At 32.9% G+C, this 25,909-nt stretch overlaps 3 protein-coding genes across 4 annotated transcripts; all 3 read right to left on the bottom strand.

Annotated features, from left to right (window-relative positions):
• Positions 1-1,360: 1,360 nt before the first annotated feature.
• On the bottom strand, positions 1,361-2,344 carry LOC132269690 (putative ubiquitin-conjugating enzyme E2 38). Its single transcript, XM_059770947.1, has one exon. The coding sequence runs from the start codon at positions 2,342-2,344 to the stop codon at positions 1,361-1,363; it is 984 nt and encodes a 327-aa protein (XP_059626930.1).
• A 3,082-nt stretch (positions 2,345-5,426) lies between these two features.
• On the bottom strand, positions 5,427-11,260 carry LOC132269278 (alanine--glyoxylate aminotransferase 2 homolog 2, mitochondrial-like). The gene is made up of 9 exons (XM_059770420.1): positions 10,918-11,260; positions 9,778-10,008; positions 9,519-9,689; positions 7,740-7,883; positions 7,409-7,588; positions 6,514-6,739; positions 6,193-6,306; positions 6,019-6,105; positions 5,427-5,933 (listed from the first exon to the last, which is right to left on the bottom strand). The coding sequence occupies exons 1-9, from the start codon at positions 11,149-11,151 to the stop codon at positions 5,890-5,892; spliced, it is 1,431 nt and encodes a 476-aa protein (XP_059626403.1). The 5' UTR covers positions 11,152-11,260; the 3' UTR covers positions 5,427-5,889.
• A 1,157-nt stretch (positions 11,261-12,417) lies between these two features.
• Positions 12,418-19,869, bottom strand: LOC132269279 (RNA-directed DNA methylation 4). Of its 2 annotated transcripts, none has more exons than XM_059770421.1 (10): positions 19,531-19,869; positions 19,340-19,420; positions 18,826-18,914; positions 18,583-18,657; positions 16,596-16,640; positions 13,726-13,880; positions 13,516-13,634; positions 13,098-13,185; positions 12,937-13,010; positions 12,418-12,850 (listed from the first exon to the last, which is right to left on the bottom strand). In XM_059770421.1, exons 1-10 carry the CDS (start codon positions 19,631-19,633, stop codon positions 12,570-12,572), a joined length of 1,110 nt encoding a protein of 369 aa, XP_059626404.1. In that variant the 5' UTR covers positions 19,634-19,869; the 3' UTR covers positions 12,418-12,569. The 2 variants fall into 2 exon arrangements, with proteins under 2 accessions (XP_059626404.1, XP_059626405.1); XM_059770422.1 differs by having other exon boundaries at positions 18,826-18,911.
• Between the last annotated feature and the right edge of the window lie 6,040 nt (positions 19,870-25,909).

Here is a 25,909-nt window from a genome sequence, read left to right as displayed (position 1 = left end):
AAGAAGAATGTGGTCATCGTAGGAATGGGCCTCGTCTCCCTCTTCGGCAGCGACGACGCCCAATTTGATGCGTCCATATTCCCTACCCGATTCAGCGGCCATATTTAGGAAGGTGAGAGGTTCGAGAGAGTGGTGACGTATACTGATGACATACCCAAGGGCAAAAATGCCATTCAGGAGTTTTGATTATTTTTTAATTTAAATTAATAAAATATTGAAGGGCAATTTTGACTTTTCAAACCTTTAAGGGTTTGTTTGGATCTAATTTTTGATAGGGGTGTCATTGTTCAAAAATAGCTTAACTTGTATATGATTGTCATTATGATAAATCTCAAGAGATATCATTGTCAGTAACGTATAAAATAACAAGGTGAAAAAGTTAACTTATAAAAAAACAAGGTGAAAAGTTTAAAAGTTAACCATTTGTGCATAGTTGCAATTGGATCGGACTAATTTAGTCAATGCTGAGCTCACATTTAGTTGAGCTTGAACTCTCCTTTCAGTCGGCCTTCCAAACTATGAGGTTTTCATAGCTAATGTAGATGAAGATCTCGAGGCAAATAAGTTCTTACCAAGCCAAAACCAGCGACTTCACTCGCAATCTACCATATCGGAAAAAAATGGCGTACATGCTTACAAACCACACAGCGAGCTTATGCATCTTTGGACTAGCTTGTATGCCGAAAGGGCTTCCAAATTATAGGTAGAAGCTGGAGGTTTTGAACCCGGAGCACCTCATTATCTTCAATTATCATTTTTGTGAAGCATATCTATTTTTCTAGTCTAATCATCCATCTATATTTTAAGCGCTTTTCTCAATTATCTTTGCTATATATAACTTCCTTTTTTTTTAATCATATAATAATGCATCTAAAACAAATTAGTAGTAAATGATATGCAGGAAGCTGAATAAACATTAAGGCGCGAATGAATAAGAGAAGTTCCAGGGGTGGAAAAAACAGGTCATTCCAGGACTTCTGTTAAGAACTGAATTATCACTTATGATTTGGACTAAAGCACACAATTCAGTTTTCAAAAAAAAATTGGAGACTTTGAACAATAAATTAACAAAAGTTGGTTTGAATTATTCAACCAAACTGTCCCAATTATGTAGATCCTAAGCAAATCTGCCCTCACACGCTCATAGCTCATACCATACTTAGGGCTCATATAATTGTACTTTTTTTCTACCTTTTTGCCTCTTAGAACATTCCCCTAGTCTAATCCTGAAATCTATAAAATGCCTTAGTAAAAAATAGGAGGAATTTAAAACAAATATCTAACAGAATGTGACCCATCCTGCTTAAAAAAAAAAAAACTAGTAGAGTGCAAAAAGGACGAACAAATGCAGAGGAATAGGTTAAAATCTGTACTTGGTCATGTTAAACCAAGTCATAGCAAATCGATTAGGTTCTTCATCATCATCATCTTCATACGAGACAGTCTTTGCTTTTGGTTGTTTCTTGAGATGAGCAAGGTAATGATGCTGACAGTAAGTTCCATTAGCCTCAAAAACATTCAAGAGCTTGAGGAATAACCGACTCATATCTTCAGTTTGATCCATGTGAGCCATAAAATTCACAAGAATTGCATGAGCCTTATTCCGAAAGTGTCCCGCCACAAAATCTTCGAAGTCCCAGGGCGGTTTTGCAAGTGTTTGAATCATGGCCTCGCATCCCAACATCATCAATGTACGCCTCCTCCTCGGTTCTACTAATCCATCATTATCATAATCACCACAAGGTTTTGCAATATTCAAAAACCAATCTCGAATTGAAACCAGTAGAAATAGAATATTAGATTTTGGGGGACCCCAGTTTTTTCGTGGCTGACATTCATAGCCTCTGCCTCCTCCGCCGCGAACAGGCATGAGGTGCAATCCATACCAAGAATCCACAAGGCTGCTGCTGGAGGAGACCTTCCTCGGCGAGTGGGAAGTGAAATCAAAGCCGTGAGAATGGTAAAAGAGCTTGGGAGGACGAGCAGGATAGGTTCTTGGGAAGAATATGTCGAAGAAGAACAAGCCCTGAGAGTAAGGGGTTCCTGGGGGACCTATAATCACTGCTCGCATCAGATTAATCCTGCTTTCGTAGGCTCGAACATAAATCCAATCCGGGAGATTTGTGTTCAACATATCCCATTCTTCTATGATTTTTTTCTCCGTAGCCGGCTGCTCACCATTCCTTCTAATTCCGGTTCCCACAAAGTGATGATCTGCGGGAGGATAGCTGACTCTCTCAAATTTTCTGAACCTCCTGTATCTTTTTTCCACTTCGTCAATAATTTCTTCAATCTCGCCGCCGGCGACTGTCTTCTTCGTTGCTACAAATCCATCGTTGTCCATGTCCGAGTAGTTGTTTTGTTGCTGTTCGCGGCTAAGAAGTTCGTTGTCACAACCAATTAAACTAGAATCTTATTTCGCAGTTGTAGTCTCACTATGACTCGGTTCTAAATGAAAGTATTTCAGTTGAATACCAAGTCTCCCATTCTATATGAATTCCAATTCTATTTAATTACCATCCTTCCTATCCTTGGACTCTATTTCTACAATTGTGGTTCTAGCCGCGTGTGATAGTTCGAGAAAAGCAAAAAACGAAACACTAAAACTTTAAACAATGATTGCTAAAAATTGATACAAGAACATATTTTTAGGACAATCAAACTAATTCAGAGGCTAGAAAAGAGTCTCACAGTTCTCTGAAAAATATTTTGTACGTTTTGTAAATATGGCTAAAAATAGAAGTTTTTATATGTTTTAACATTGTAATAACAATATTGTAGCGATGAGAAAATTAAATTATTATTTTTTTTTATGAAAAACTCTTAATTTTTTTTTTTTTTAAAATTAACTATTATATTTTTCAAACTTGAAATATTTTTTACCAAACATGTTTTGTAACAATAAATAAATGTGGTCAAACATGTTTTAAATTACTCTACAACAAAATATTTGCTTTGTTCAAGGTTAAAACAAAACCACAAAACAAATGAAGAAGAAGAAGAATGGAACCACAAGTATTACCTTGTTTGCTCCAATTGTATCACGTTTATCTTTTTCTTTTAATGAAAATGACAAGAAAAATCATTCAATTCATTAATGCAGTATCTTTTATTTTATAATATCATAACTATCTTCTATATAACTTTATTAGTATTTTTTTGAGTAATGATACTTGCACCGATTTGTTGCAGTGAATTATGTAACAAAATGTTTCTGATTGGTTATTTATGCACAATACATATAAGTGGAGGGCCCACTCTTTTATTTATCCCATTTGTTGTAGTTAATTATTAGACTGATTTATTTTAATTGATCCATTTATGCATAAATAAAGAAGTGAGACCTTCCACTTATATGTATTGTGTATAAATGACTAATCAGAAACATTTGGTTAGATAATTTGCAACAAATCGGTGCAAGTATCATTACTCATTTTTTTTATTTTTACCTTTTTTAGTTCCTTTAATATATATTTTTTTCCTTGTGCTATACTTTCTTTTCTTTTTCTTATCCAAAGTCTTCTCATAGAAGATAATTTATTGGATACTGATAATTTTATTTTTGCACTTAAATGAGATAATTTATTCAATAGTAACTTCTTCTTTTTTTGTGCAATCCAAACAAATAATTTATTCAACAAAGTTAACTTCTTTTATCAGTCTTGTCAAAAAAGGTAATTTTTTTTTTCTGGGTGATTTTTTATGGGTACCGTGAAAAGAAATAATTTATTCAATAAAAATAAATATATTTTTTGGGAATTATCAAAAGAGATATTTATTCAATAGAGATATATATTTTTTGAATCCTCTTTTTTCGTACTTTTTTTTTTTTTTTGACAAAAGAGATAATTTCTTCGATAAATATGTTTTTTGGGGTTTTTTTTTTAGTCAAAAGAGATAATTTTTTTTTATGGTTACTTTTTTGTTTTTTGGTCCGGTCAAAAAAAGCAATTTATTCAACATAATTTTTTTTTGGTCCTATAAAAAAAATATTATTCAACTTTTTTTTTTTTTTTTTTCCCTGTCAGGAGAGACTAAAATATTAAAGATTAGGTTATTTTAGAAAATCTGAAAGAATAATTGTGTCATTTAAAAAGTAATAATCATTTATTTAAAAAATTAAGGTTAGAATTGTCATTTCATTTAATATTGTAGTGCAATTGTAGAAAAGTGGAGTGAGAATATCGTCTCCATAGAATTAAGGATAAATTATACCGACCTCCCATATAGTTTGTATATTACCTTGTTTGCTAATTGAAAAAAGAGAATAAAATTAAGAATAAATTATACGAATCTCTTATATGGTTTACCATAATTACAGGGACTTCCTTATGGTCTTTTAAAAATTAAAATACCTACATGAACCTCCCTTTTGTGAAGTCAATGTCAATCAATAAAGGATTTTGTTGATGCGATGCTCTTAATTAATTAAAATACCCAAAATACTCTTATCCCTACCAATTTATGTTACCTTTTGTGAAAGTCAAGGTCAATCAATAAAGGATTTTGCTGATATCACGTTCTTAATTAATTAAAATACCTACTCTTATCCTTGCCATTTTATAACATAACCTTGCTTCACAATGTAAGAAATTAAGGATAAATTATACAGACCTCTCATATGGTTTGTGTATTACCTTGTTTGCTAATTGAAAAGAGAATAGAATTAAGGATAAATTATACGGACCTTTCATATGATTTGTCATAATTACAGGGAATTCCCTTATGGTCTTTTAAAAATTAAACTAACTTAGCCACCCTTTTGTGAAAGTCAATGAAGAAATTTTGCTGATGTCGTGTTCTTAATTAATTAAATTACCCAAAATACTCTTATCCCTGCCATTTTATAACATAACAGTTGCTTTACAATGTGAGGACATTTCAATTAATTAGACAGGTTCATTAGTGCATTTGACAGTAGTCACAAGTTCATGTAAATTAGTTTAGGTCCGAGTAATTTCCAAACCACAGAAGAAGCCCCTGTAATTATAACAAAAATCATAAGAGATATCCATTTAATTTAACCTAAAATTAAAATCCAAGGACTTCGTTAACCAAAGTTTTTCACCTTTTTTATGTTAGAGAGCAAGCTGTTATATATGTCAATTTTTTTTTTTTTGGGTATAAAGATCCAGCATGGTTAAATTGCATGACGTGGAGAGGTATGTGAGGGGAGGGAAATTAGGAGGGAAATTTAAAAAACAAAAAGTACTTTGTGTATTAAGAGTTTAAGAAAGATTAATTTTCTATATATTTATTGAAAAATAAACTAAAAAGAATTACCAAAACAATAATAATAATAATAATAATAATAGAATTTGAAAAAAGATCAATTATTTGGAATGAATTAGAAAGAGAATAGAATTAGAAAGAACAAAAAAAAGAAAAAAAAAAAGAAGTAAATATATATAAAGATAAGAATAGAATTAGCATTATAAAAATAAGAATTATAATATTATTTATTATTTAAAAAAATTATCAGAAATTCTTTGTACTAAAGTTGGAGAAATCACATCCTGATACAATTGCGGGAAAACAATTATCCATATTGCAACCAAATCACCCTCTCAAAGTAGTGATTCTAAGCGTTTCTACATTGATTTTCTTGTTCCTCTGTAAATTCGACTGAGCACAGTGCTCATCGCAAAACAAGTGAAGTGCCAGCGTATTAAGAAAAGTTCTTGAAACAAGAGGGGAGAGAGAGAGACAACGAGGTGATGTCTCATCATCATCTCCTTGCTAGACAGCTCTAACATTTTATTTCACACACAAATATGGACATATATTAACAACTGGCTCTTCCAGTTCCAGTACAAATTTATTGCATCATGCTGAAATTTCAACGGCCTCCTTTATCCAATTTACCGCATTGGCTTCGCCTTCAATGCCTCACATTTTCGAGATCGTGTAGTCCATCACACCCACAAGAAAATCTGCAATGATATAAGAAAAAATGACTCATCAATTGAGAAGAAAAAAAGATGACAGATGAAAAATAAGAAAGAGAAGATGACGAACCAGCATCTTCCTTAGTGAAGCATAAGGGCGGAGTAATTCTGAACACGTTCCCATGAAATCCACCTTTCCCTATCAGCACCCCCATTTCTAAAATCACGGCATTTACAACATTTTAGTTACTAATATTTAAGAAAATATGGTTCAAAAGATCGATAAGAGAGGAGGGAGATAGACCTTTCATCTGCTCCATAATATGCAGTGTTTCAACTTTAGCTGGAGTTTTCAACTGACGGTCAGTTACAAGTTCAACACCAAGCATCAAACCTCTTCCCCTCACATCCCCAATAACTGCAGAAACAAGACAAATTTATACCAGTCAAGCTGGATGAACAAGAATTAAAATTGAGTAGTGTTTTTATACATCATTGCATTTTTATTTTTATCCATAAAGAAAAAATTATGTTTGTATATCTGTATCGTTGTTCTTTGTACCCTGCATCACAAATATAAATTTTCAGATGGGTAATTCAGATTTATCCTAAAGAAGAAACCTACTTTCATGCTTTTCCTTGAGGGAAGTCAGGCGCTCTTTCAGATATGATCCCACAATGAATGCATTCTGTTGAAGATTTTCTCTCTCTATCACTCTTAGATTAGCAAGCCCACTGGCAGTGCAAACAGGATTCCCCCCAAAGGTATTAAAATAACTCCGATAAGTCAAGACCTTCGCAATCTCAGGAGTGGTAACCACCGCACCTATTGGAATGCCATTTCCAATGCCCTGAGAAACCGCAGAAAGGGAAAATCTCAAAATCAGAGAAGTGAAAGCACAGTTTCCCCAGCATTCCAAGTGGTTAAAATTGATCCAGTTCATAATAAAGTGAATCTCCTAAAGATTTACAGTGCTCTTATACATGTGGTTAGTCAGCGTTTAAATAATTTGATGATCCAAAATGAAAAAGAAAAAAGAAAATGAGTTTATTTTACTCTTGTCAAAATGGATTTTGACTATATATATAATGTATTTTTGGTAAGAAAATTTCCTAAAATTCAATGATAGGTTACCCCAACTCTGCATGTAACAGGATCAGATGTCAAATAACTGGGAAGAAGTAGGTACATCAACTTAACAAGAAGTATATTTGGTATTCTACAGCCGATCACAAGCAAGCTCCCCTGAAAGTTGTCTATTCTCTTCTCTAGTTATTTCTTGTTTTTCCTCTAGTAATTTTCTCTGATTATTTCTCGCTCTCACAACATCATGTGGCTCATAAAAGATGGAACTTACCCATTCATACCTGCTTGGTACATCAACAAAGAAGAAGATGTCCACGTACCCTCACAGATGGAACTTACCCATTCATACCTGCTTGGTACATCGACAAAGAAGATGTCCACGTACCCTCAGAAATTCAGTAGAGAGAGAGAGAGAAAGAGAGAGAGAATAAACCTTCGCCATAGTCACAATATCAGGCACGACACCATGTGCCTCAAAACCCCAAAAATGGCTCCCTGTGCGAGCAAAACCTGATTGGACCTCATCAGCTATACAAAGGCCGCCTGCACTTCTGATGGTGCTATATACAGCAGGCAAGTATCCTGGGGCCAGCTCTAAAATTCCACCCACTCCCTGTCAAGCATTAGGCTTCTACTTAGAAGAGACGAAGGAAAGAAGAAAAAAAAAAATTTTTTGACTTGATTTGAATCCAAAGGATTTAACAAATGTATAAATAGATATTACATATATGAGTACACTGTATATATGTGATTAAAAAGGTCACCTGTATGGCTTCCGCTATAAAGCCAGCAACACGGCCACAAGTTCCATAGGCAATGAGCTCCTCGACATCTTTTGCGTATTTTAGTCCATCTGAACCAAAGACACCTCTGTACTGGTCTGGGTTCAATGCATGGTGAACTCCAGTCTGTTGAGGGTTGACATGAGAAGATGAAGAGTATTAGTATTTATAGTTTATTTGATAGATATGTTTCTTGTTTATGGAAGTTCATCTTAGCCAGCAAAACAATTAAATTATAGAACTCAAATTTAAGGGCAACAAAGCTTGGTTTACAGAATTTTAGTAGTAAGGGGTAACTGGGTAAAAAATTCTGGAAAATTATTTAAAAGTACCCTGATTAAATAAAGAACACTGTTACAGACCTTATTCCCAAGTTTAGAAATTGTCGTCAAAAGTAAAAATCGTAATTCAAAAACTGAGAAGATGTTAACCCTTAAACCAAGCTTTTAAATGGAAAAATCAAATTGATGTATTGAAAAATTAATGTCAGGAAATGAAAGAAACTTTAAGCACAATTTGTTATCATTCCATCAGTCCCTGTATTGCTTCTAAAAACAGAAGGGCACAAGTAAAATGAAGCTAGGGAACAATAAGCACTAAAAGGAAGGTGCTGTTTGATAAATCTAAAAATCAAGTACTGACAATTTTAAAATTTGAATTTTAAGTGCTGAAATTTCAAGTCCTAATTATATATTATGAATATATTACATAAAGCTAAGTTTTGTGATAAGTTAAAACTCTCATTTAAAATTTTGCCCATTTTAAGTGTGATCAAATTACATTATCAAAAAGACATAATTTATTTAGAATGAAGTTTTGAATTGAGTTATCAAACATCACCTAAATTTAAAAATAAAAAAAATCAAAAGAAGCCAAAAGAATTTTCTTTCTAGTTCAAGCAAAAAAGATTAATGGTATCAGCCAAAGCAAACTCTAAATTGAAAATTTTGCTTTTGTTCGTATCATTGCCATCATCATCTCCAAGCAACATTATCATTACTACCAAAAGGAACCCCACAAAAAGTTTTCTTCCTCTTGATTTTATTTTTGATTTTTGACTTCCATTTTTAAGAACATTAATTCCTTAGCTAAACAAAATTTTCCTTTGGCAAGAACCAACCAAATGGTTCCCTAGTTGAGTAGAAGGCAGAAATGTGGAATATACTGCACTACAATCACTAGACTGCTCTCACTAGATATTATCAACATTTGAATTAAGCATATTCTATATCATTGTCCGATAAAGTAAGTAGATAAAAAACACACACAAAGAAGGGCTTAGAAGAGGAAAAGGAGGCCTATCACTGAGGCAGAAAACAGAGGACCAAATTCCAAATTAATCAACTTCCAATATGAGCTAAACTCACTAAGATTGAGCACATCCGATCATTAATTTTTCAACAAAATATAATGGTTATCGTGATAGGTCGACATGCTAGTCTATATGTCGACATCCAAAAGCTCCAAACAAGATCACTTCATACATTAAACAACAACATCAAATGAACAAGTTGAAACATATGCGAATGAGGGCTGAATTCTAGTGGACAAAAATATGAACATGCACTATCTATTTTTTACATGTCACCATTGAGTTCTGTAAATTAGCCAAGTTGTTATGGGATTGATATTGAACCTGAACAATCTTTGATGATTATTCAAACTGGACAACCTAGCGCTAAACCACACAATCCTCATGTCAAGGCCTTGTTAAACACTAATGTACAAGGAAGCATAACTAGCCATACTGAAAAAACATACCTGTACAACACTGAACTTGAAGTTGCATTGAGCAGTAGAACCCATTGTCGCTGACGCATTTCCATGATAACCATTTCTAAGAGAAACAATATCATGGCAGCCAGAATACAATCGAGCAATCATTAAAGCCAGCTCATTCGCTTCCGTCCCAGAATTAGTAAAGAACACAACCTACAATCAAATTTCAATACATCAACAAAATTAAATTGAAAAAACAGCATAAAAGAATTCAATGGTGACCAGAAATCGAGCAAGACACCTTGAGATCACCAGGCAACTTGGATGCCAGAGCCTCTGCAAAGTCCGCAATGGCAGCATTCAAATACAGAACAGTCGAATGCTGCAGCCGCTTTGTTTGATTAACAATTGCCTCCACCACATCTGGGTGACTGTGCCCACAACATACAGTGGCAATCCCTCCGAATGCATCGAGGTAACGCCGACCGCTCTCGTCAAACAAGTACTGCATCTTTCCATCTACCAAGTTCAACTGTCATACATAACCACATCAAAGACTACGGTTCAGGACTTCCCAAAAAAAAAAAAAAATGTTTGTGGTAAATGGTAATGTGTCAAAAATACGTATACATGCATGCATACATATATAAATTGAATATTACTCCTTGAAGTTCTATTTTTTAAAGATCTCTCCAACATTGAAGGAAAAAGAACCCCTAAACGCAAATAAAGCCAATGAGTCAACTAGTCATTAGGGCATGCAAGATGACATATATACCCTTGTACAATAATAATAATAATTAATAATTAATAAAACCCTAAATGACATTTTATCCCGGAAGTTTGGAGTTCAAGGAGGTTATCAGCCAAAAAAATAAAAGACCAGGGATTTCTACAACTTGTATATATAATTGTGCAGTGCAAAATTAAAAGATCATGTAAGGTTTCCTCTCCAGTAAATCTAACTCATGTCCATGAAAAGAACAATAAAAATTTAAAACCAGTGGAACAATAAAAATTTAAAACCAGATAAATGAAAGTTTATGTTTGTGTTTACAAAGATTCTACCCCATTGAACTGTATATAGATATAAAATTGGTTCTGTTCACAAACATACATAACCATATCAAAGAACAATAGTCCAGTAAAACAACAATAAAATCAGTATTAGAAAAGACAAACCCTTGAAACACATACATACAACAAATATAAGTGTAAACTATATGAAATATCATAAATATATTCCTATCAAGTAAATTGTAGGTAATTCTAATATACACACATGCGGTCGCACACACACATACAGATATATACATTTATATACAGATTCATTCCTAATGAACAGATTGAAGGAAAGTGGCGTCTGATCTTGCCACGTCACTGTGTTCATGGAAGGGTGACGTGGCGAGATCAGAAGACGTGTGATGTTGTGAAGGCTTACAGGCTGGTTGTAGAAGTGAATCATGGAAGGACTGAGGTACTGTTGGCGCTTCTTCAAGATCTCGGAGGCAGAGGGTCCGGTGTAGGGAGGCGGAGTGTAGTCGAAGGAGGGCATTTTGGGAAGAACGGCGTCATTTTCTTGGAGAGCCGTGGCGGAATGGGCTAGGTTGGAGAGGCATCGACGCCTCACCAGAGAATCTGTTTCCAATACTGCCCTCGAGAATATCCTCTGCATCTCGACTAAAATGACACCAACACAATACACTCTCTCCCTCTTCCTTTCCCTAGTCTTTTGATTTGGCGGTGGAGAGAAAAAGTGTATAGGTGGGGAAGGGAGAGTGAAAGGGAGACTTTATAAAAAAATATCGGAAGAGAGAGGGACGGAGATTCGGTCACGTGTTTTGGCTGTCTGAGTTGGCTTGCGTTTCTTGTTTTGCCTGCCTGTATTTATATATATTTTTTGCCCTTTTCGCTCTGTATTAAACTCAGTGTTAAAATTATTTGTCTCAACAGTAAAGCAACACGTGCATCATGTGGTTAGGTCGAATGAGTCGGGCATGACAGCGGCACTGATCAACAACTAGAAATTTTAAATCATAAGGCGAGTGTGTTCCACTCATTACAAATGACTTCGGCTTGTTAAAAGTAGTATCAGAGCTGATCCAGGTCTTCATCAAGTTTGAAATCACCTAAAATGGAATAGGAGCAAGAGCTCATGCCGTGCGTGAGAGGTGAAATTCATGATGGAGGAGGTAGGGTGAATCCAATAACTTATCATGATGTCCTCCCAGTGTTAAGATAGACGAGTAGGCAGGTGGTCGAATAGCAATAGACATATTGAGTTTGAAAGTTTGGACACAAACGAATGTTTGAAAATAATTGTTACGCCTAACCCGTTATAACTATTCAATGGAAACTCGAATGAATTTCTAAATGTAATTTTTTTTTTTTATCCTTGGTCTCTCGTACATATTATTATGACTGTCTTCATTTTTGTCAATCTTCTTTATTGGACCTTCCAAATTACTACTTCTCCCGCGAATGTCAAGGTTCTGAGTCACACAGTAAGGGCATGTGAATAGAGACTGATCCATCAGGGGAAAGAAAAAAAAAAAAAAAAACCCTGCTATTAAACCCTACAGAACAGGCTCTCTGATCAGCTGCTATGAAGGCTTTAATACGTTTAACGTATGTAATGCGTTGCCCCAGTATAGTCCTTTCATGATTTGGTCCATTCCTGCCAGACATCAATAAAATGGAAAAAGAAATCAAAATATCGGAACGAACTTCGTTGACAAAACAATTATTAAAATCGCAATTAAGCCAAACCACTGATGAAATTTGATGTTTTGGAACCATACATTTTAAATGGTTATTCTTAGTTGGAATTGCTTGATTCCACCCACTGTTACAGAAAGTCTTGGTACCTAGCTTCTTACCCTTTCCACATCAGTGCTGGATATATTATATACAGAGATATATATATATAGAGAGAGAGAGAGAGAGGAATGAGCACCTATGAACTAAGATATGGAAAGCCTTCCAAGGGGAATTTTTTACAGAGAGTTAGCATTCACATTCAATAGTTAGTTGCTCAACATTACCTTAAGTCATCAAAATATAAAGTCCAGGAACAATTTTCACTATCAAAAGCTAGCGATAGGACCATCTCCGGTCATCATCAACACCATTGTCATTATCATCATCATAGCCATAAACAACACAATCACCATCATCATCACCATAAATATCACCTTCATACAATGGGTCTCCATCTCCAGACCTGTCATGTTGAACCATATCTTCATGTTCTGAAGAATTACTACTGGCAGCATCAAGTTCTTCTGATTCATCATTTGAGGTTCTGCTCTCAACCTCCTCCTCATCTTCAGATGCCTCCTCATCCGGATAATCATTCAGCGGATTATCTTCAGCTGAAAAAACAAACAAATAAATAAAGGTGTGGTAAGATTATCTGGAATCAACGAAGAAGGCTGAATGGGAATAAAATGGATGATACCATTGGAATCATCACTTTCATATTCTGATTCATCGGGGCCATCATAGAAACCATCATCATCATCAACTTGTACCCTAAACCAGAAACATGTATCTAAGTATTACTATGAGAAAAGAAGAGTCACGGAACAAGTCACAAAAAAATACAGAAAGAGATCTTACAAAGGAAATGGGTTCACAGCATTTTCCTCAGTCATGTTGGCATCATCCTTCACAGCATACAAGTCATACACATAGTTATCCACGGATGCTGCATAACGCTTCCAAAAACCCATAAGAAAAGTGCACCATAACAAACAAGTATAGGCCATCTGAAAAATTATCCCAAGGATAAAGAATAACCTAATAGTAATGACAACCCTAAAATGACCATAATCTAATTCATCAGACCATTATGTCTCAAGAAAACCCAAAAAAAATACCCGTCCCAAATCTTCCTCAACCCCAAATTCTCATTGTTCAAGCTAGCACACGGAAGCCACCTTCATTAATTTAAATGAAGTAGCAAATTATTGACCCGGAAAAAGAAAGGCATAGCAGATTATCATAGCTCAGGGGAAACAAATAACTCCAAAAAGACCTTGTTTGGACATGTAAGAATGAATATCAGACTCGATCTCCGCAGCAGCACTAGGAATGAACTCCCTTAACAGAGGCAAATAACTAGCCATAATCTTGTGGTCCTCCAAATCTTCATCTCTGCATTTAAATAGAAGGAACATAATCATTTTCATCAAGGCAATGAACAACAAAAAGATTACAATACAAATTACATGAAAATGAAACTTACTCCTGCGCCTTAAGCTGATTGGTTGTTTCTTCAACATCAACACGGACAACATCGTAAAGGTGACACATTTCATGTAATGCTTCATCATGCAATGCTCCCCCTTTCCCCTTTCTGCTCCTCCATATTTGTTCAAAACGAGCATTTTTTGACAAAAGCTGATAGAAAGAACATGAAGCAGTTTACAGAGAAATGGTTTATGCATCGAAAGTGGGAACAATGATAAAGTAAATTGCATAACTTTGATACTTCCTCACTTCATAAACATTAAAAATACAATAAAGAAACAAAAGACTGTTCAGACTGTTTAACTGTAAATTAACAGAGATTTATTTTCACATACATTTTTGAAGGACAGTATTATCAATTCTATACAAGAATTAAAAATATGATATTAACGTACATACATAAATAAGAATATAAGATCCATAACAATCGAGTTTGAACATCAACAAGACAAGGAAGAACCAACAAACCACTACCCTAGTATTCTTGCAGGCACACGGCATTCACCACAGAGAATGATCCTTCACAATAGTAAGAGTGTCACTCATAGAATTAAGTTACAGCTGATAAAAAGGGCATCCGATATTTGATCAATGTAGGAATAAATCTGATGCCCATTAACTGAAAACAATGTCCAAGATTAGTTTATCTACATTCTGGGCAATACCATGAGATATGACAGTATCTATTGCCGGCTACACATTATTATGGCAAACCAATTCCTCAAGAAAGAGATACACTTGTTTAACATCTAACAGAGTATTATTTCACTAACCCTAAAATAGAATTCGCCTTCACTATTTACAGTTCTCAAAACTCTTTTGGACGATTGGTCCAGCACACTATAATTCAAACAATTCCCCAGTAAACCAAAATCCAACAATAATCGAAGTTAATTATGGCATTTTCCAATAACAATGTTGGAATGGGAATTATCCTAGGAACAGAAAGCGATTTAAAAACCTAGGCCTTTAGGTGTTTAATTCCCCGCATAAATGGCTCAATGGATCCAAGATTGACATTGATAATGAATGAACATGTATAAATATTGACCAGGAAGCTTACTGTGAAAAAGAGTAGGTGAACTGATTGAGCCTTTTTTTGGGAAGATTGATCCATCCATGTACACCTTGGTGTTGGGACTGATCAAGTTTGGGTGGACTGGGTACTCCAATAAGCACTGGACCAATCGAGGTGAAACTGTCCATTTTACTCTAGTATGTGCTGAACCAACCTAGCTTTTAATTGGACTGGTTCAGCTTCGATCATTGTCAGAAATTTTCATTATTTCCTATTTTGATTCAACTTTGTCGGCTTCCAAATTAGTCCTAAACTCTTAATATATATATATATATATGTATGTATATTGACTTAGGTTCATTTATAATCACAAAGGTAGAGAAAACAAGAGTGATTAACAGAAAGAGTTATAGTGATTAATGACTCATGAAAATCAGGGTGCAAATTGTTCACCTTGGAATTTCATGCTTACTGCATATAAAATAGGCATTCACAACAGCTTGATGATTTTGCAGACTTGCCTTCATTGAATGTTGCTCGTATTTGAGGGTTGAGATCAAAGGAGTTCAGATTGTTGTTCTGATATAGCGAATTGACGTTTTGGTACTTAGAGGATGCAAGGACATGGTTTGAAAGCAAAGATTCAAGAACTTGAGTCAGGTATCATTGTGAAATATCAAGGGTTCATTACTACTAATACTACCTTAATAGGGGACAAGGTCATGTAATTTTTACCTTACAGTTTTTCACATAAAAATCGTGTATGTCTTTGACTTGATTGTATGTTTGCTTTGGTTGCACGAACTTTTGATACTTGTTTCATCATGCATGCAATCAAATTTATTATTCAGTCTCAATTGTTGACAAATAAAACAAAGTGACCAATTCAATTCCAGGTCTTGTGAATCAAAGCTGCATTTTATCATTTTAAATTATTGCTGACAATTATTTATACATGAAGCAATATTTTTTGTGCATAAAAATTCTGGCAAAAAGCTTACAAAAGGAGTGATGGGTTGGTTGCTTTAACATAAGCCGTGTATAATGGAAGCAAATGTTACCAATTAAATCAATTCCAATTTGAATTAAACCAGCCAGGTCTAGGATGACTTAGCAGAGAACATTATGGGTCATCAACAAAAACAAATCAAACAAAGAACCAAACCAGTCCAGTTGTCGGTCACCAGTCCAACAGGATGATCCCAGCTGGTTCTGATAGCATTGGGCCAAGCATAACATTTAGACCTCAAGAAATTTATTTTTCTGCATCAAAATTTGCTAATTTAAATGAAGAATGAAACCACATATTTATGTGGGTGTACCAATGACCACGTCCAAGTTATGATCTCTTATCTAGTTAATAAGGTCTCTTATCCTATAGCTAATGTTCTCATTCATAGTTGTGAAAGGAAAAAAAAATAACTGAGACAGGTTAAAACTGAACGGTGAAGGAAACACATCCCATCATAGCAGAAAACAAACAAAGTTCTCTACGTGAAGATAAATCTAATAGATTATATTGCAGAATTTTAATGGGGAAAAAAATATGCAACTTAAAAAGGCCATGGAAAATCTGAAAAAAAAAAAAAAAAAAAAAAAAAAAAAACAACTTTATTGGCTCAGAAAAATAAAAAATAAATAAAATAAACAGCTTGCAAATGGATAGTAAAGAACCACACAATTATCAACTAAAGAAGAAGACACAGCCTGAAAAAGAAATGAATAAACAAAGGAGGGACCTAACATGTGTGCGCCTGTGTGTATGTACAAAAAATTACAATGTAAATGTAGGAAATAATTTACAATTTAGCAACTAATCAATGACACTAAAAGTTAACATAATGTACCTCTTGCTTCTGTTTCGCTTTAACCAGCAATTGATCTTGTTTGGGCTGGCATTAAATTGAAAATGCCATAAGTGTTAGTCACATCAAGTATTATAAAAGCTTCAACCATATTAGATGCAGAGAAGTAAGCATACATTGTCTCTCTTAAAAACCAATCAGAGCAGGCATGCCACAAACTCTAAATCATGGTAGAATAGTAGCTTTGCCGAGATTATACAGGCAGGATGTGAAGTATTTCTCTACATGCAAGAATAGATTTCTCCTAACAAGACTACAAGAGCATTATATATCAATAATATTGTAGAAGTTGAGCCCGCCATATTGGTGTGCTTGTAATTTTCCCTCCAAAATACCCTGACTTCCATTTCTCTCTCTTGCAAGTTCTTCACACAAATAATTTTTTGAGTGAATAATTGAATCTTAAACCTTCCTCTTAACTCCAGCTATACACTGATGTACCAACAGAATTTTCAGTAAATTTATTATTTTGGAAATAATCAAGAAAAAATATCAAATTTAAGTGTATCTTTTGTGTGTGTGTGTACATATAGCCATTCTGATACAATGCATCCCTATTGAAAATCTCCAATTAAATTATGCCTCACATGACTAGAATTTTGTTTGTGACTCCAACTCTAGTGAGACTAATCACAACCTCTTCGATACAGATCCAATGATGTAGCTTATATTATTAGTTTGTATTTAGTTTTAACTTATCAAAAAAAAGTTGTTTAGTTTTTAATTTAATTTAAATCAACTTGTTTCAAGTAATTAGTCACATGTTTGTTAATTTAAATTATTGCATATGATGTGGGGAGATGTCCACATCCACTTAAGGTCACATGCAGAGTGCGTGTCTACATAAGTTACATATCACTTAGACTTGATAGAAATTTGACATGCAAGCCTAGGCACATAAAGTGTTAGTCTTGGACAGTTTGTATATAACATGTAAAAGATCTTGAAGCGGAAGAATTCTAAACAACCCCACCCCCCCCCCCCCCCTCTCGGGCGTTCACATTCTTCTTCCTTTTTCCTCTATTCTTCACCCATCTCTTAATCTCTCCTCTAAGGTGGTTGATAAAGGTCAAAAGTAATGCGACACAGCTTGTTGCTCTTTCCTTGCTCATCAGGCCGGACAATAAGTTATCAAGTAATGCTTTTCAACTCACTTCCATCCTTTCCCCATACCTGTCTGCTGCACCATTACATCTTTTTCTATCTGGAGCTATGTTAAATTTTGACTTACTGATTGGCTTAGCTAAAAGCAACACAGGCATCAGTATCTAACCTGCTGTTTCCCCATTACTTCTAAATGCTTGTTTTCTCATTGCTTACAGATATTACCTTTAGTTTGGTTCCATTATCGTATAGTGTTTAAAGGACTGTTTTGGTATTGTCCGTGTTTGTGGTTTATTATATTTAGTTATTAATCTTGACAACATTTGCATTTTCTTTCTTTGTCTCTGTTTGGCATTTATGCAAGCTAATTGATTGGTTGGTTAAGTTTGCTGCACTTAGAATTCTCCATAATCTCTAGAGATTGACAGTAAATTGTTGTATCTTGAAGATCATAATGCAAATGTCATATGCAATATTCTAGTAAAGTATCAGAATATTTAAAAAGGAAGAGATAAAGAGAGGGAGAGAAAAGAAAAGATCCAATGGAATCGTCAAGAGAATCCAAACTAAACCAAGAACTGGTTCAAATATTAAATACTGTAAGTAGATAATCCCTATCATATGAAAATCCATTTTAAATCCCATTAATAGGATTCAAATCCAGGACGAACTGGCAGTCTGACGCAAATTTGAGTCAAGCTAACTCCTTTCAGTGACCCAATAAGAGATTTAGAGAAGGATCGGGGACTATTTTGCACAAACTTTCTTCAACAAATTTATCTATAGCATGATGTAGTACAATTACTACTACTAATATGTAATTTATGGAGTGAAAGAGAGGCAGAGATAGAAAGAGAGATCTTACGTTATCCATCTTAATAGGGCGTCTTCGTTCCTCATTTTTTGCTCTATGTGCAACTGCATCCTCTTCAACATTAGGCTGCTTGAGAAACAATAACTAATTAAAAAACATACCACCAGTCCTGGGAAGGATGAGACAGAAAGAGAATGCCCATACAAGTACACACAAATGACAAATCAACTTATGGAGACATTGCTCCAAACAATATAATTAAAATATAAGAAACAAATGGACCAACAAACTGACCACAAATGATTGCAAGACATCCACCGTGACCGCCGGGTTGCTTATTGTCTCCACATGTTGTACGAAAACCTTTTTGGCTTTCAGTTCTTCTACAGAAAAAATAAAAAATAAAATGCCTTAAATGGAGAGAGTTTCAAACACACAAATACGGAAAAAAATTCATAAACATTCTCTTCTGTTAAATTTACTCCAATAATCCATTAATAGAAGCTTAATTTACAGAAGTAGTACCACATTACCTTCATAATTCTCATTTCGCCACCCATAAGCTCTCGCCAATTCTCAGAAAAACTTACTCTCAAGGGAAGATATATAACTCCTAATTTGGTTTCTTTCATAAGGCATTTTTTAAGCATAAAGTTCAACATAGACATTGTATTAGCAGTCCCAATTATATGCATTAATGCATACTCAATATACTACTCCGAATTTGAATATCATAGTCAACTACAAACACACACACATATCATACTCACGCGCAAACATATGTAGAGATTGAGCAATGGCGACATACCTTTCTCACGTGAATCAGAAATAGATAGCTTCCCAAAGTCCAGCAACGGCCGCTTCAATGGTCTTTCGTTGATTTCTAGCCCTACGAAGCACAAAGGGTCAAATAAATAGAAACCAATTTATATATCATCATGAAATAACGAGTCACGATTAAAAGAAAGGCCAAGAACCCAGAGAAACCCTAGAACTCACAGAAAGCTTCAAGCGGCGAGTGGGTAGCTTTCCGTTTAACCCTAACAATCACTGGCTTGTCGTCCTTGGGAGGCATTGAAGAGCTTTCGGCTAAATCAGCCATTGATGATCAGCACCCTTAAAAAACAAATTAGGGTTATAATCTGAGTGTTGCCGATTTAGAATGCACTCCCATAGTCACATAGTGAAATGAAGAAAAAACATAGTGAAATGAAGAGGAGGGTGAAGAGTGAAGGGGTTTTCGGAATTGCCTTTCTCTGCAAGCGGGTGGGTTTTGATCTTAAATTCGGACGAGGAGGCACTCAAATGCGCCATATAACCCAGAGGGGATGCTTAGGTGTGCAACTCTGAGTCGGTTGACTGGTCAATTGAAATCATCTTTTCAATATATTCTATTATTATTATCATTATTATTATTATTATTATTATTATTAAGAAAATTTTACTAGTACTTAAGAAAATAGAAAATAAAAAATAAAAATCCAATTCAAATCAGACCGCCTTCAACCCAAGACGTTCAATTTCAAACTCACGCCCTACTGTGTATTTAAGGGGCTGAACTCGAGCTATAGAAATCAAGTTGATACGTTTCAAACCCAAGCCCAGTTTGTATTTAATGGGCTGAATTCGAGCTATAAAAACCAAGTTAGTTTTGATTTTTTAATTTTTTTTATTATTATTATTTTTTTGAGTAAGGTAAATACACATTAGAAAGGGTATAATAAATTAATTGGTGACATGAGGTTGTAATTTAAAAACAAAATAATAATTTAAGAATCGATTTTGTCCATTATCAAATATAATTTATGTAAGTATAGTGACTTTAGTCTTAAATCACTATTCTTAGAGAGAAGGGTCATGTCGGATCAGTGCTCGAAGCAAACGAGGCTACTCATAAGCCCGTACAAGATTTTTGAAAAAATTCAGCATTAGGCTTGGTAATTTAGCTCGGTATGCGAAAAAATTAGATAAAAAATATCATAAAAAATTGCACCAAATAGAATTTAGTTTGCAAAACAAGAAATACAGATCTCGATTAGTTGATTTAGAAAAAAAATTAGAACAAAACCCATACATACAAGTTAGCAAGCTTGAGAATTGAGAGACAGCGGCTGAAGCTTGCGAACGGCGAACCCGAACTGGAATAGCTGGCAATGGAAACTGAAAGATATGGGTTTTGATTTTTGGAACAATCTGAAATGATATGCCGATATGGGTTTTGATATAGGTAATAGGTTTTCAACTTTTGATTCTTGCAGACAGATAGATAAACTCAAATATATAGGTTTTCAACTTCTGACTCTTGTAGATTTTGTTTTTTGCAGTTGGAGAGGGAGAAAATAAGTTCAGAGTTAGAGGACCAGAATAGAGATGGAGGGACGATTGGAGAGGCTGAAATTATTTGCCCTAAAATTTTTTTTTTTTTTTTTTTTTTCCTGGTGGCCCATCATCTATGGGCCTATAAATTTTGAGGCCCTGGGCGACAGCCTTTGTCGCCTTGGGTCAGGGCCAGCCCTGTGCTTATTTGACTTGGGCCTTTATTTTAATATGGTGGCTGAGTTGAGTTGGGTTTGATTGAATGGGCTGATACTATTAATAATTTTTTTTTTTTTTAGGACTGAACTAAAATTAGTTTAATAAAATATATTTTATTTTTTGAGTGGGCTCAAAACCACCAGACATCCCTGCAGTCTAAAATTTTCTCCATTTTTCCTTTACTGTTGAATTCTCAATAAGATGGGATCTGCCTTTTTTTTGGCAAGACTATATTTTTAATTTTTAAATCTCTCTTACCTTACCCAAAAAAGTAATTAAATAATCAAAATGCTGCTTTCTAAAAAATAAATTACCGAAATAATTCCCATCAACTGCAATGTCCCACAATTAAACAAAGTCTACATATGAAAAGAAGAAAAACACAAATACACGCACATTCAACTATCTATTTAGACGTTACACAATGATCAAACAAGCTAACTAAATTGTTTAAACTTACATAATTTTAACTAGTAATAGTAAAAGTTGTAACTTCAAAAGTTTAAAGGGTGCAATTTGAGCCTCTAGTAAAGTTGGAGGACTCAATGGAGTCATTTAATAATTGAGAGATGCATGTTGTAAGAACTCGATAGTTAAAAATGTTTAGTGCACTTTTGTCCAATTTCATATTCCAATTAACTCCCTCCCCCTTTCTTTGTTGGAGGTCATAATTGTTTTTGCATAAAACACTTTCAGAAAAAAATATATATATATAATAAAAATATTACATGGTAGATTACCCTCGCAAATCTCCAGCAAATGCCCACTACAAAATTGAACCCTTCACCTTCTTTTTGGTAGGTTACTCTCGCAAATATCCTGCAACCCACTACCAAAATTCATCAAGCAAAAAGCTCGATTCTATACCTCAAAGTTTGTTTCTCCTCAATTGTGTACCATACATGAGAAGAGCGCAATGATAAAATATTCAAGGGGAAGAAAGCATCACAAAGATCTCTACTCACCCGCATCTGCTCCACCATCACTTCCATTCTAAAATTGGGGTGTTTGCAGGAATGCCATGCTTCAAATAGGATTCTTTGTGATTGGGTCCTCCCACGAGACCTCAAGACTGAATCATGCTGGCCATGGCGCCGGATCGCTGCTCTCATCATCGGATTGGTGTCACCATTACCAACTATTCTACCGTTAATTGCGGTTATTATTGTATTGGTTATTTAACTATCTGGTTAATATGTGCTCTCCCTCTTTGGGCTTGAATTGTTGTCTCTTGGGCTTGTTTTGGCCTAAGGCCCTCCTTGTATCTTTTTATTTATATTATACAGTCCAAAAAAAAAAAACATTTTACCTTTTTTTTTTGGCAAGAGAAGGTTATACCACATTGGCCAAAGAGCAAGTAATTAAATAAAAAAAATTATTTCCTACCAAGTTCTTGCCCCTTTCTAAGTGTTTAATTTTTTTATTTTTTTTTATTTTTTAAAGTTCAAGCAAGCGGGAAGAATTTGAATTGCCGAAAACGTTGTGGGAGTCAAAAGTACAATATTAAACCTTCATTTATGAGGGTTGTGGATTAAAAGGGCTATTTTGTCCATAAAAAATAATTTTTTTATTAAAAAATAAATAAAAGTACAATGACTATAATAATAATTTATCAAGTAAAAAACAACACTGAATGAGGTTACCGTTTATATTTAAAATTATAGGAGAGATTTCTATTATTTAAGTAATCTATAGGAGAGGTAAGTATAATTATCTCAAAAACAATATACAGATATATATCTAGAGAGAGATAATGACAATAGTAGCCCATTCTTTAATACAAAAATTATTATAGCCTACTTAAATTTAAAAGTAATTAAAAAAAATTGTAAATCCATAATATTAAATACATTCATAGAGATAATGAGAAGTTTGTGTTTAAGATTTTTTTTTTTTTGTCATTTTTGTATATTTTTGATAAAATATTTAATATTAGTATATAAATATTTTTTAAATTAAATCAAACAATGTCATATATATATATATATATATATATATATAAATGTATGGAAATTCACGGACACAATAGTAGTACATATATAAATATACGTGTCAGCATTAATTTAGGAATTGAGGCACATAGGGCGAGTGGGAAGTGCCTCACTCATTTTTTATTTATTTACATTTGAAGCTTCGAATTTTACTTAAATACGTATTAGTAGTGCCAGCACCGAATTTTTAGTAAAAACTCTCCTCTATACTTGCCCCAGATCTCTCTCTCAACCATCAATTTTTATTTTTATTTTACTTTGATATATACATTTCTCAAAAATTATAAATTTGCCCTATCAAACATTAGAATTTAGAATTTAGTTTAATTACCCAAAAATAAACTAAATCAACTAATCGATAATTTAGTTTAATTACCCAAAAATAAAAACATTAGAATTTAGTGACTAAAGAATAGTTTTGGTACTTCGTTTCACTTGTTTTGATTTTTTATTAATTGTCTTAAAATGACATAATTAGTCTTCAAAAGCACACTCATTCTTTAATTTTATAATAATAATAAAAATATTCATTTAATTCATTTTCAATTCATAAAGAGAAGTAATTATGACATTTCATTTTTAAGTGGATTGCAAATATAGGAGATCTAGATTTAGAAATAATTGTTACGGAGTATTTAGTGATAATTTAATCTCTGAAATAAAATTATTGATTTTATTTTTTAATTATTAGTAGCCATGACCGTGATATATATATCTATATCTATATACCCTATAAAAGTGTATTCAATTTTGATTTTTATATACATTTTAAAATAATTTCTTTAATTTACAAAAATATTATGATTGACGTTTCCTTTTTACACATTGTTTTCTTTCTTTCTTTCTTCTTAAAAAATCAACTTTAATTATATATCATCCATGAAAAAAATTAGTAACTTCCTGCAATGTAATTTCTAAAAGTCATTAACAGTTAATATGCATTTCTACTTTTATATTTAAAATAAATGCTTATTGTAAAGGGTTGTCTGCCGCTTATGTATACCTACGAGTCATATGATCTTAAAAAAAAAAAAAAAAAAAATCCTCTTTCATGTTTTCTTCTTTGCAAAACCTTTTTTTATTTTCAGGCCAACATCGTAAGTACACTATACTTCTTGAATATATATATAGGTTACAATTCTTCTCTCCTCTTAAAGTTTTTTATGTCTCTGTGTAATTTTTATATTTATTTATATTTACTTTTATATCACATTAATATTGAAATAGTTTAGAGTTTCTTTTACATATAACTTTTATTCAATATAAATTATTACATGAAAGAGTTTCTTTGTAAAACTATCTCTACCTTTCTACGTATATACATTTTTCAAATCATTGTTTCGTTGTGTTCAATAAAGATGAAGGAGATTAAGACTTTTACGGAGAACATGACATAGCGATTGTTAGTTAAAGTTATTATATATAGGAGTCATTTGATTTTTGGTGTATTATTTTCTGCGATGATATTCATATTTTAATTAAGAATTAAAGTTATAATCAAACATTAACACCTATTTAAATTATTGAAAAGTTGTCTATTTAACTACTAACACCTTTTTGAAAGAAAAAATAATAATAATAAAAATAAAAAGAAAATAAAAAAGACTCCTTACACAACTTACTTCCATTTTTGTTAAAAAACATACCATAAAGTTTGTTAAGTGTCTAATTATTGTTGTATTGATATTCAATTTATTGTAAGAATTTTTAAAGGCCTCTCTTCAAAAATTTTTGTGTTGAATCTTTTGAGATATTATTATTATATATTATCACTTTTCTATTCTTTTTCAAGAGTTGTGTAGAAATAAAACTTTTCTTCTCTTTTTTAAGAGTTGTGTCCAAATGAAACACCCATTCAATTATTTTTTCTTTATTTAATTTGTTGAATCTTTTGAGATATTATTATTATTATATATTATCACTTTTCTATTCTTTTTCAAGAGTTGTGTAGAAGTGAAACTTTTCTTCTCTTTTTCAAGAGTTGTGTCCAAATGAAACACCCATTCAATTATTATTATTATTTGTATTTTAAATAAATTTATGAAGAGTTGTGACAGAGGGGTGTTTGCAAGTTGAAGCATGTAATACTCCTAATTTTAAAAAGATAGTCTCAGCATTTATTAATTTATTTTTATTGCATTTTTAATTGTTTAATTAATTATTTGACTAATTACTTATGTGTTTAATTGAATTAAGTGTTACTTGATTAATTGGTTATTTGTTTATGTGTTATTTATATTTTGTTTATGTGTTATTTATATTATTTGTTTCATTTGATTATGTATTTAAATGATGTGTTTGATTAAATGTTTTATTTTATTTTTATTGTATTTTATTTTATGGTTATGGTTAGTGGTAATATGTCAACTAATTATGTCCCATGCACTACTTAGATAGGAGGTTTGATGGGTATGGATAAATACCATGGATGGTTGTATATGTATATATATAGATATATATATGTATATACATATATAAAAGGAAAAGTAATTTATTACTTTTATGGTAACTTTAGTATTAATATTTAATCTGATGTATATATTTTATATTTACATAATAAGGATATACTTAAATTTTAAACATATCATGTTTTAAGTTACCTTTTAATATTATGGCAACTTAAGTGTTATTAAATAATCTATTAATAAATAATCTAATGTATATATTTTATTTATTTAATAAGGATGTACTTAGATTATATACGTAATATATTTTAAGTTACCTTTTCAATATTTTAATTTTATTTATTTATTTTATTAGGTTGACTTGGATTGAGAAAAAGAAATAAGGTTATTATTTAGCCTATAAATATATAACTATAGATTGTAAAAGGGGGTTAAAAAATATATCAC

This window comes from Cornus florida, unplaced genomic scaffold (genome assembly GCF_030987335.1).
Source record: "Cornus florida cultivar Cherokee Brave unplaced genomic scaffold, ASM3098733v1 CherokeeBrave_3.0.0_Hap2_Chr08, whole genome shotgun sequence".
In the NCBI taxonomy this organism is placed as follows: Eukaryota; Viridiplantae; Streptophyta; class Magnoliopsida; order Cornales; family Cornaceae; genus Cornus; species Cornus florida.
Note: the sequence above shows the minus strand (reverse complement) of the source record. Positions and strands in the feature narration are given on the sequence as shown.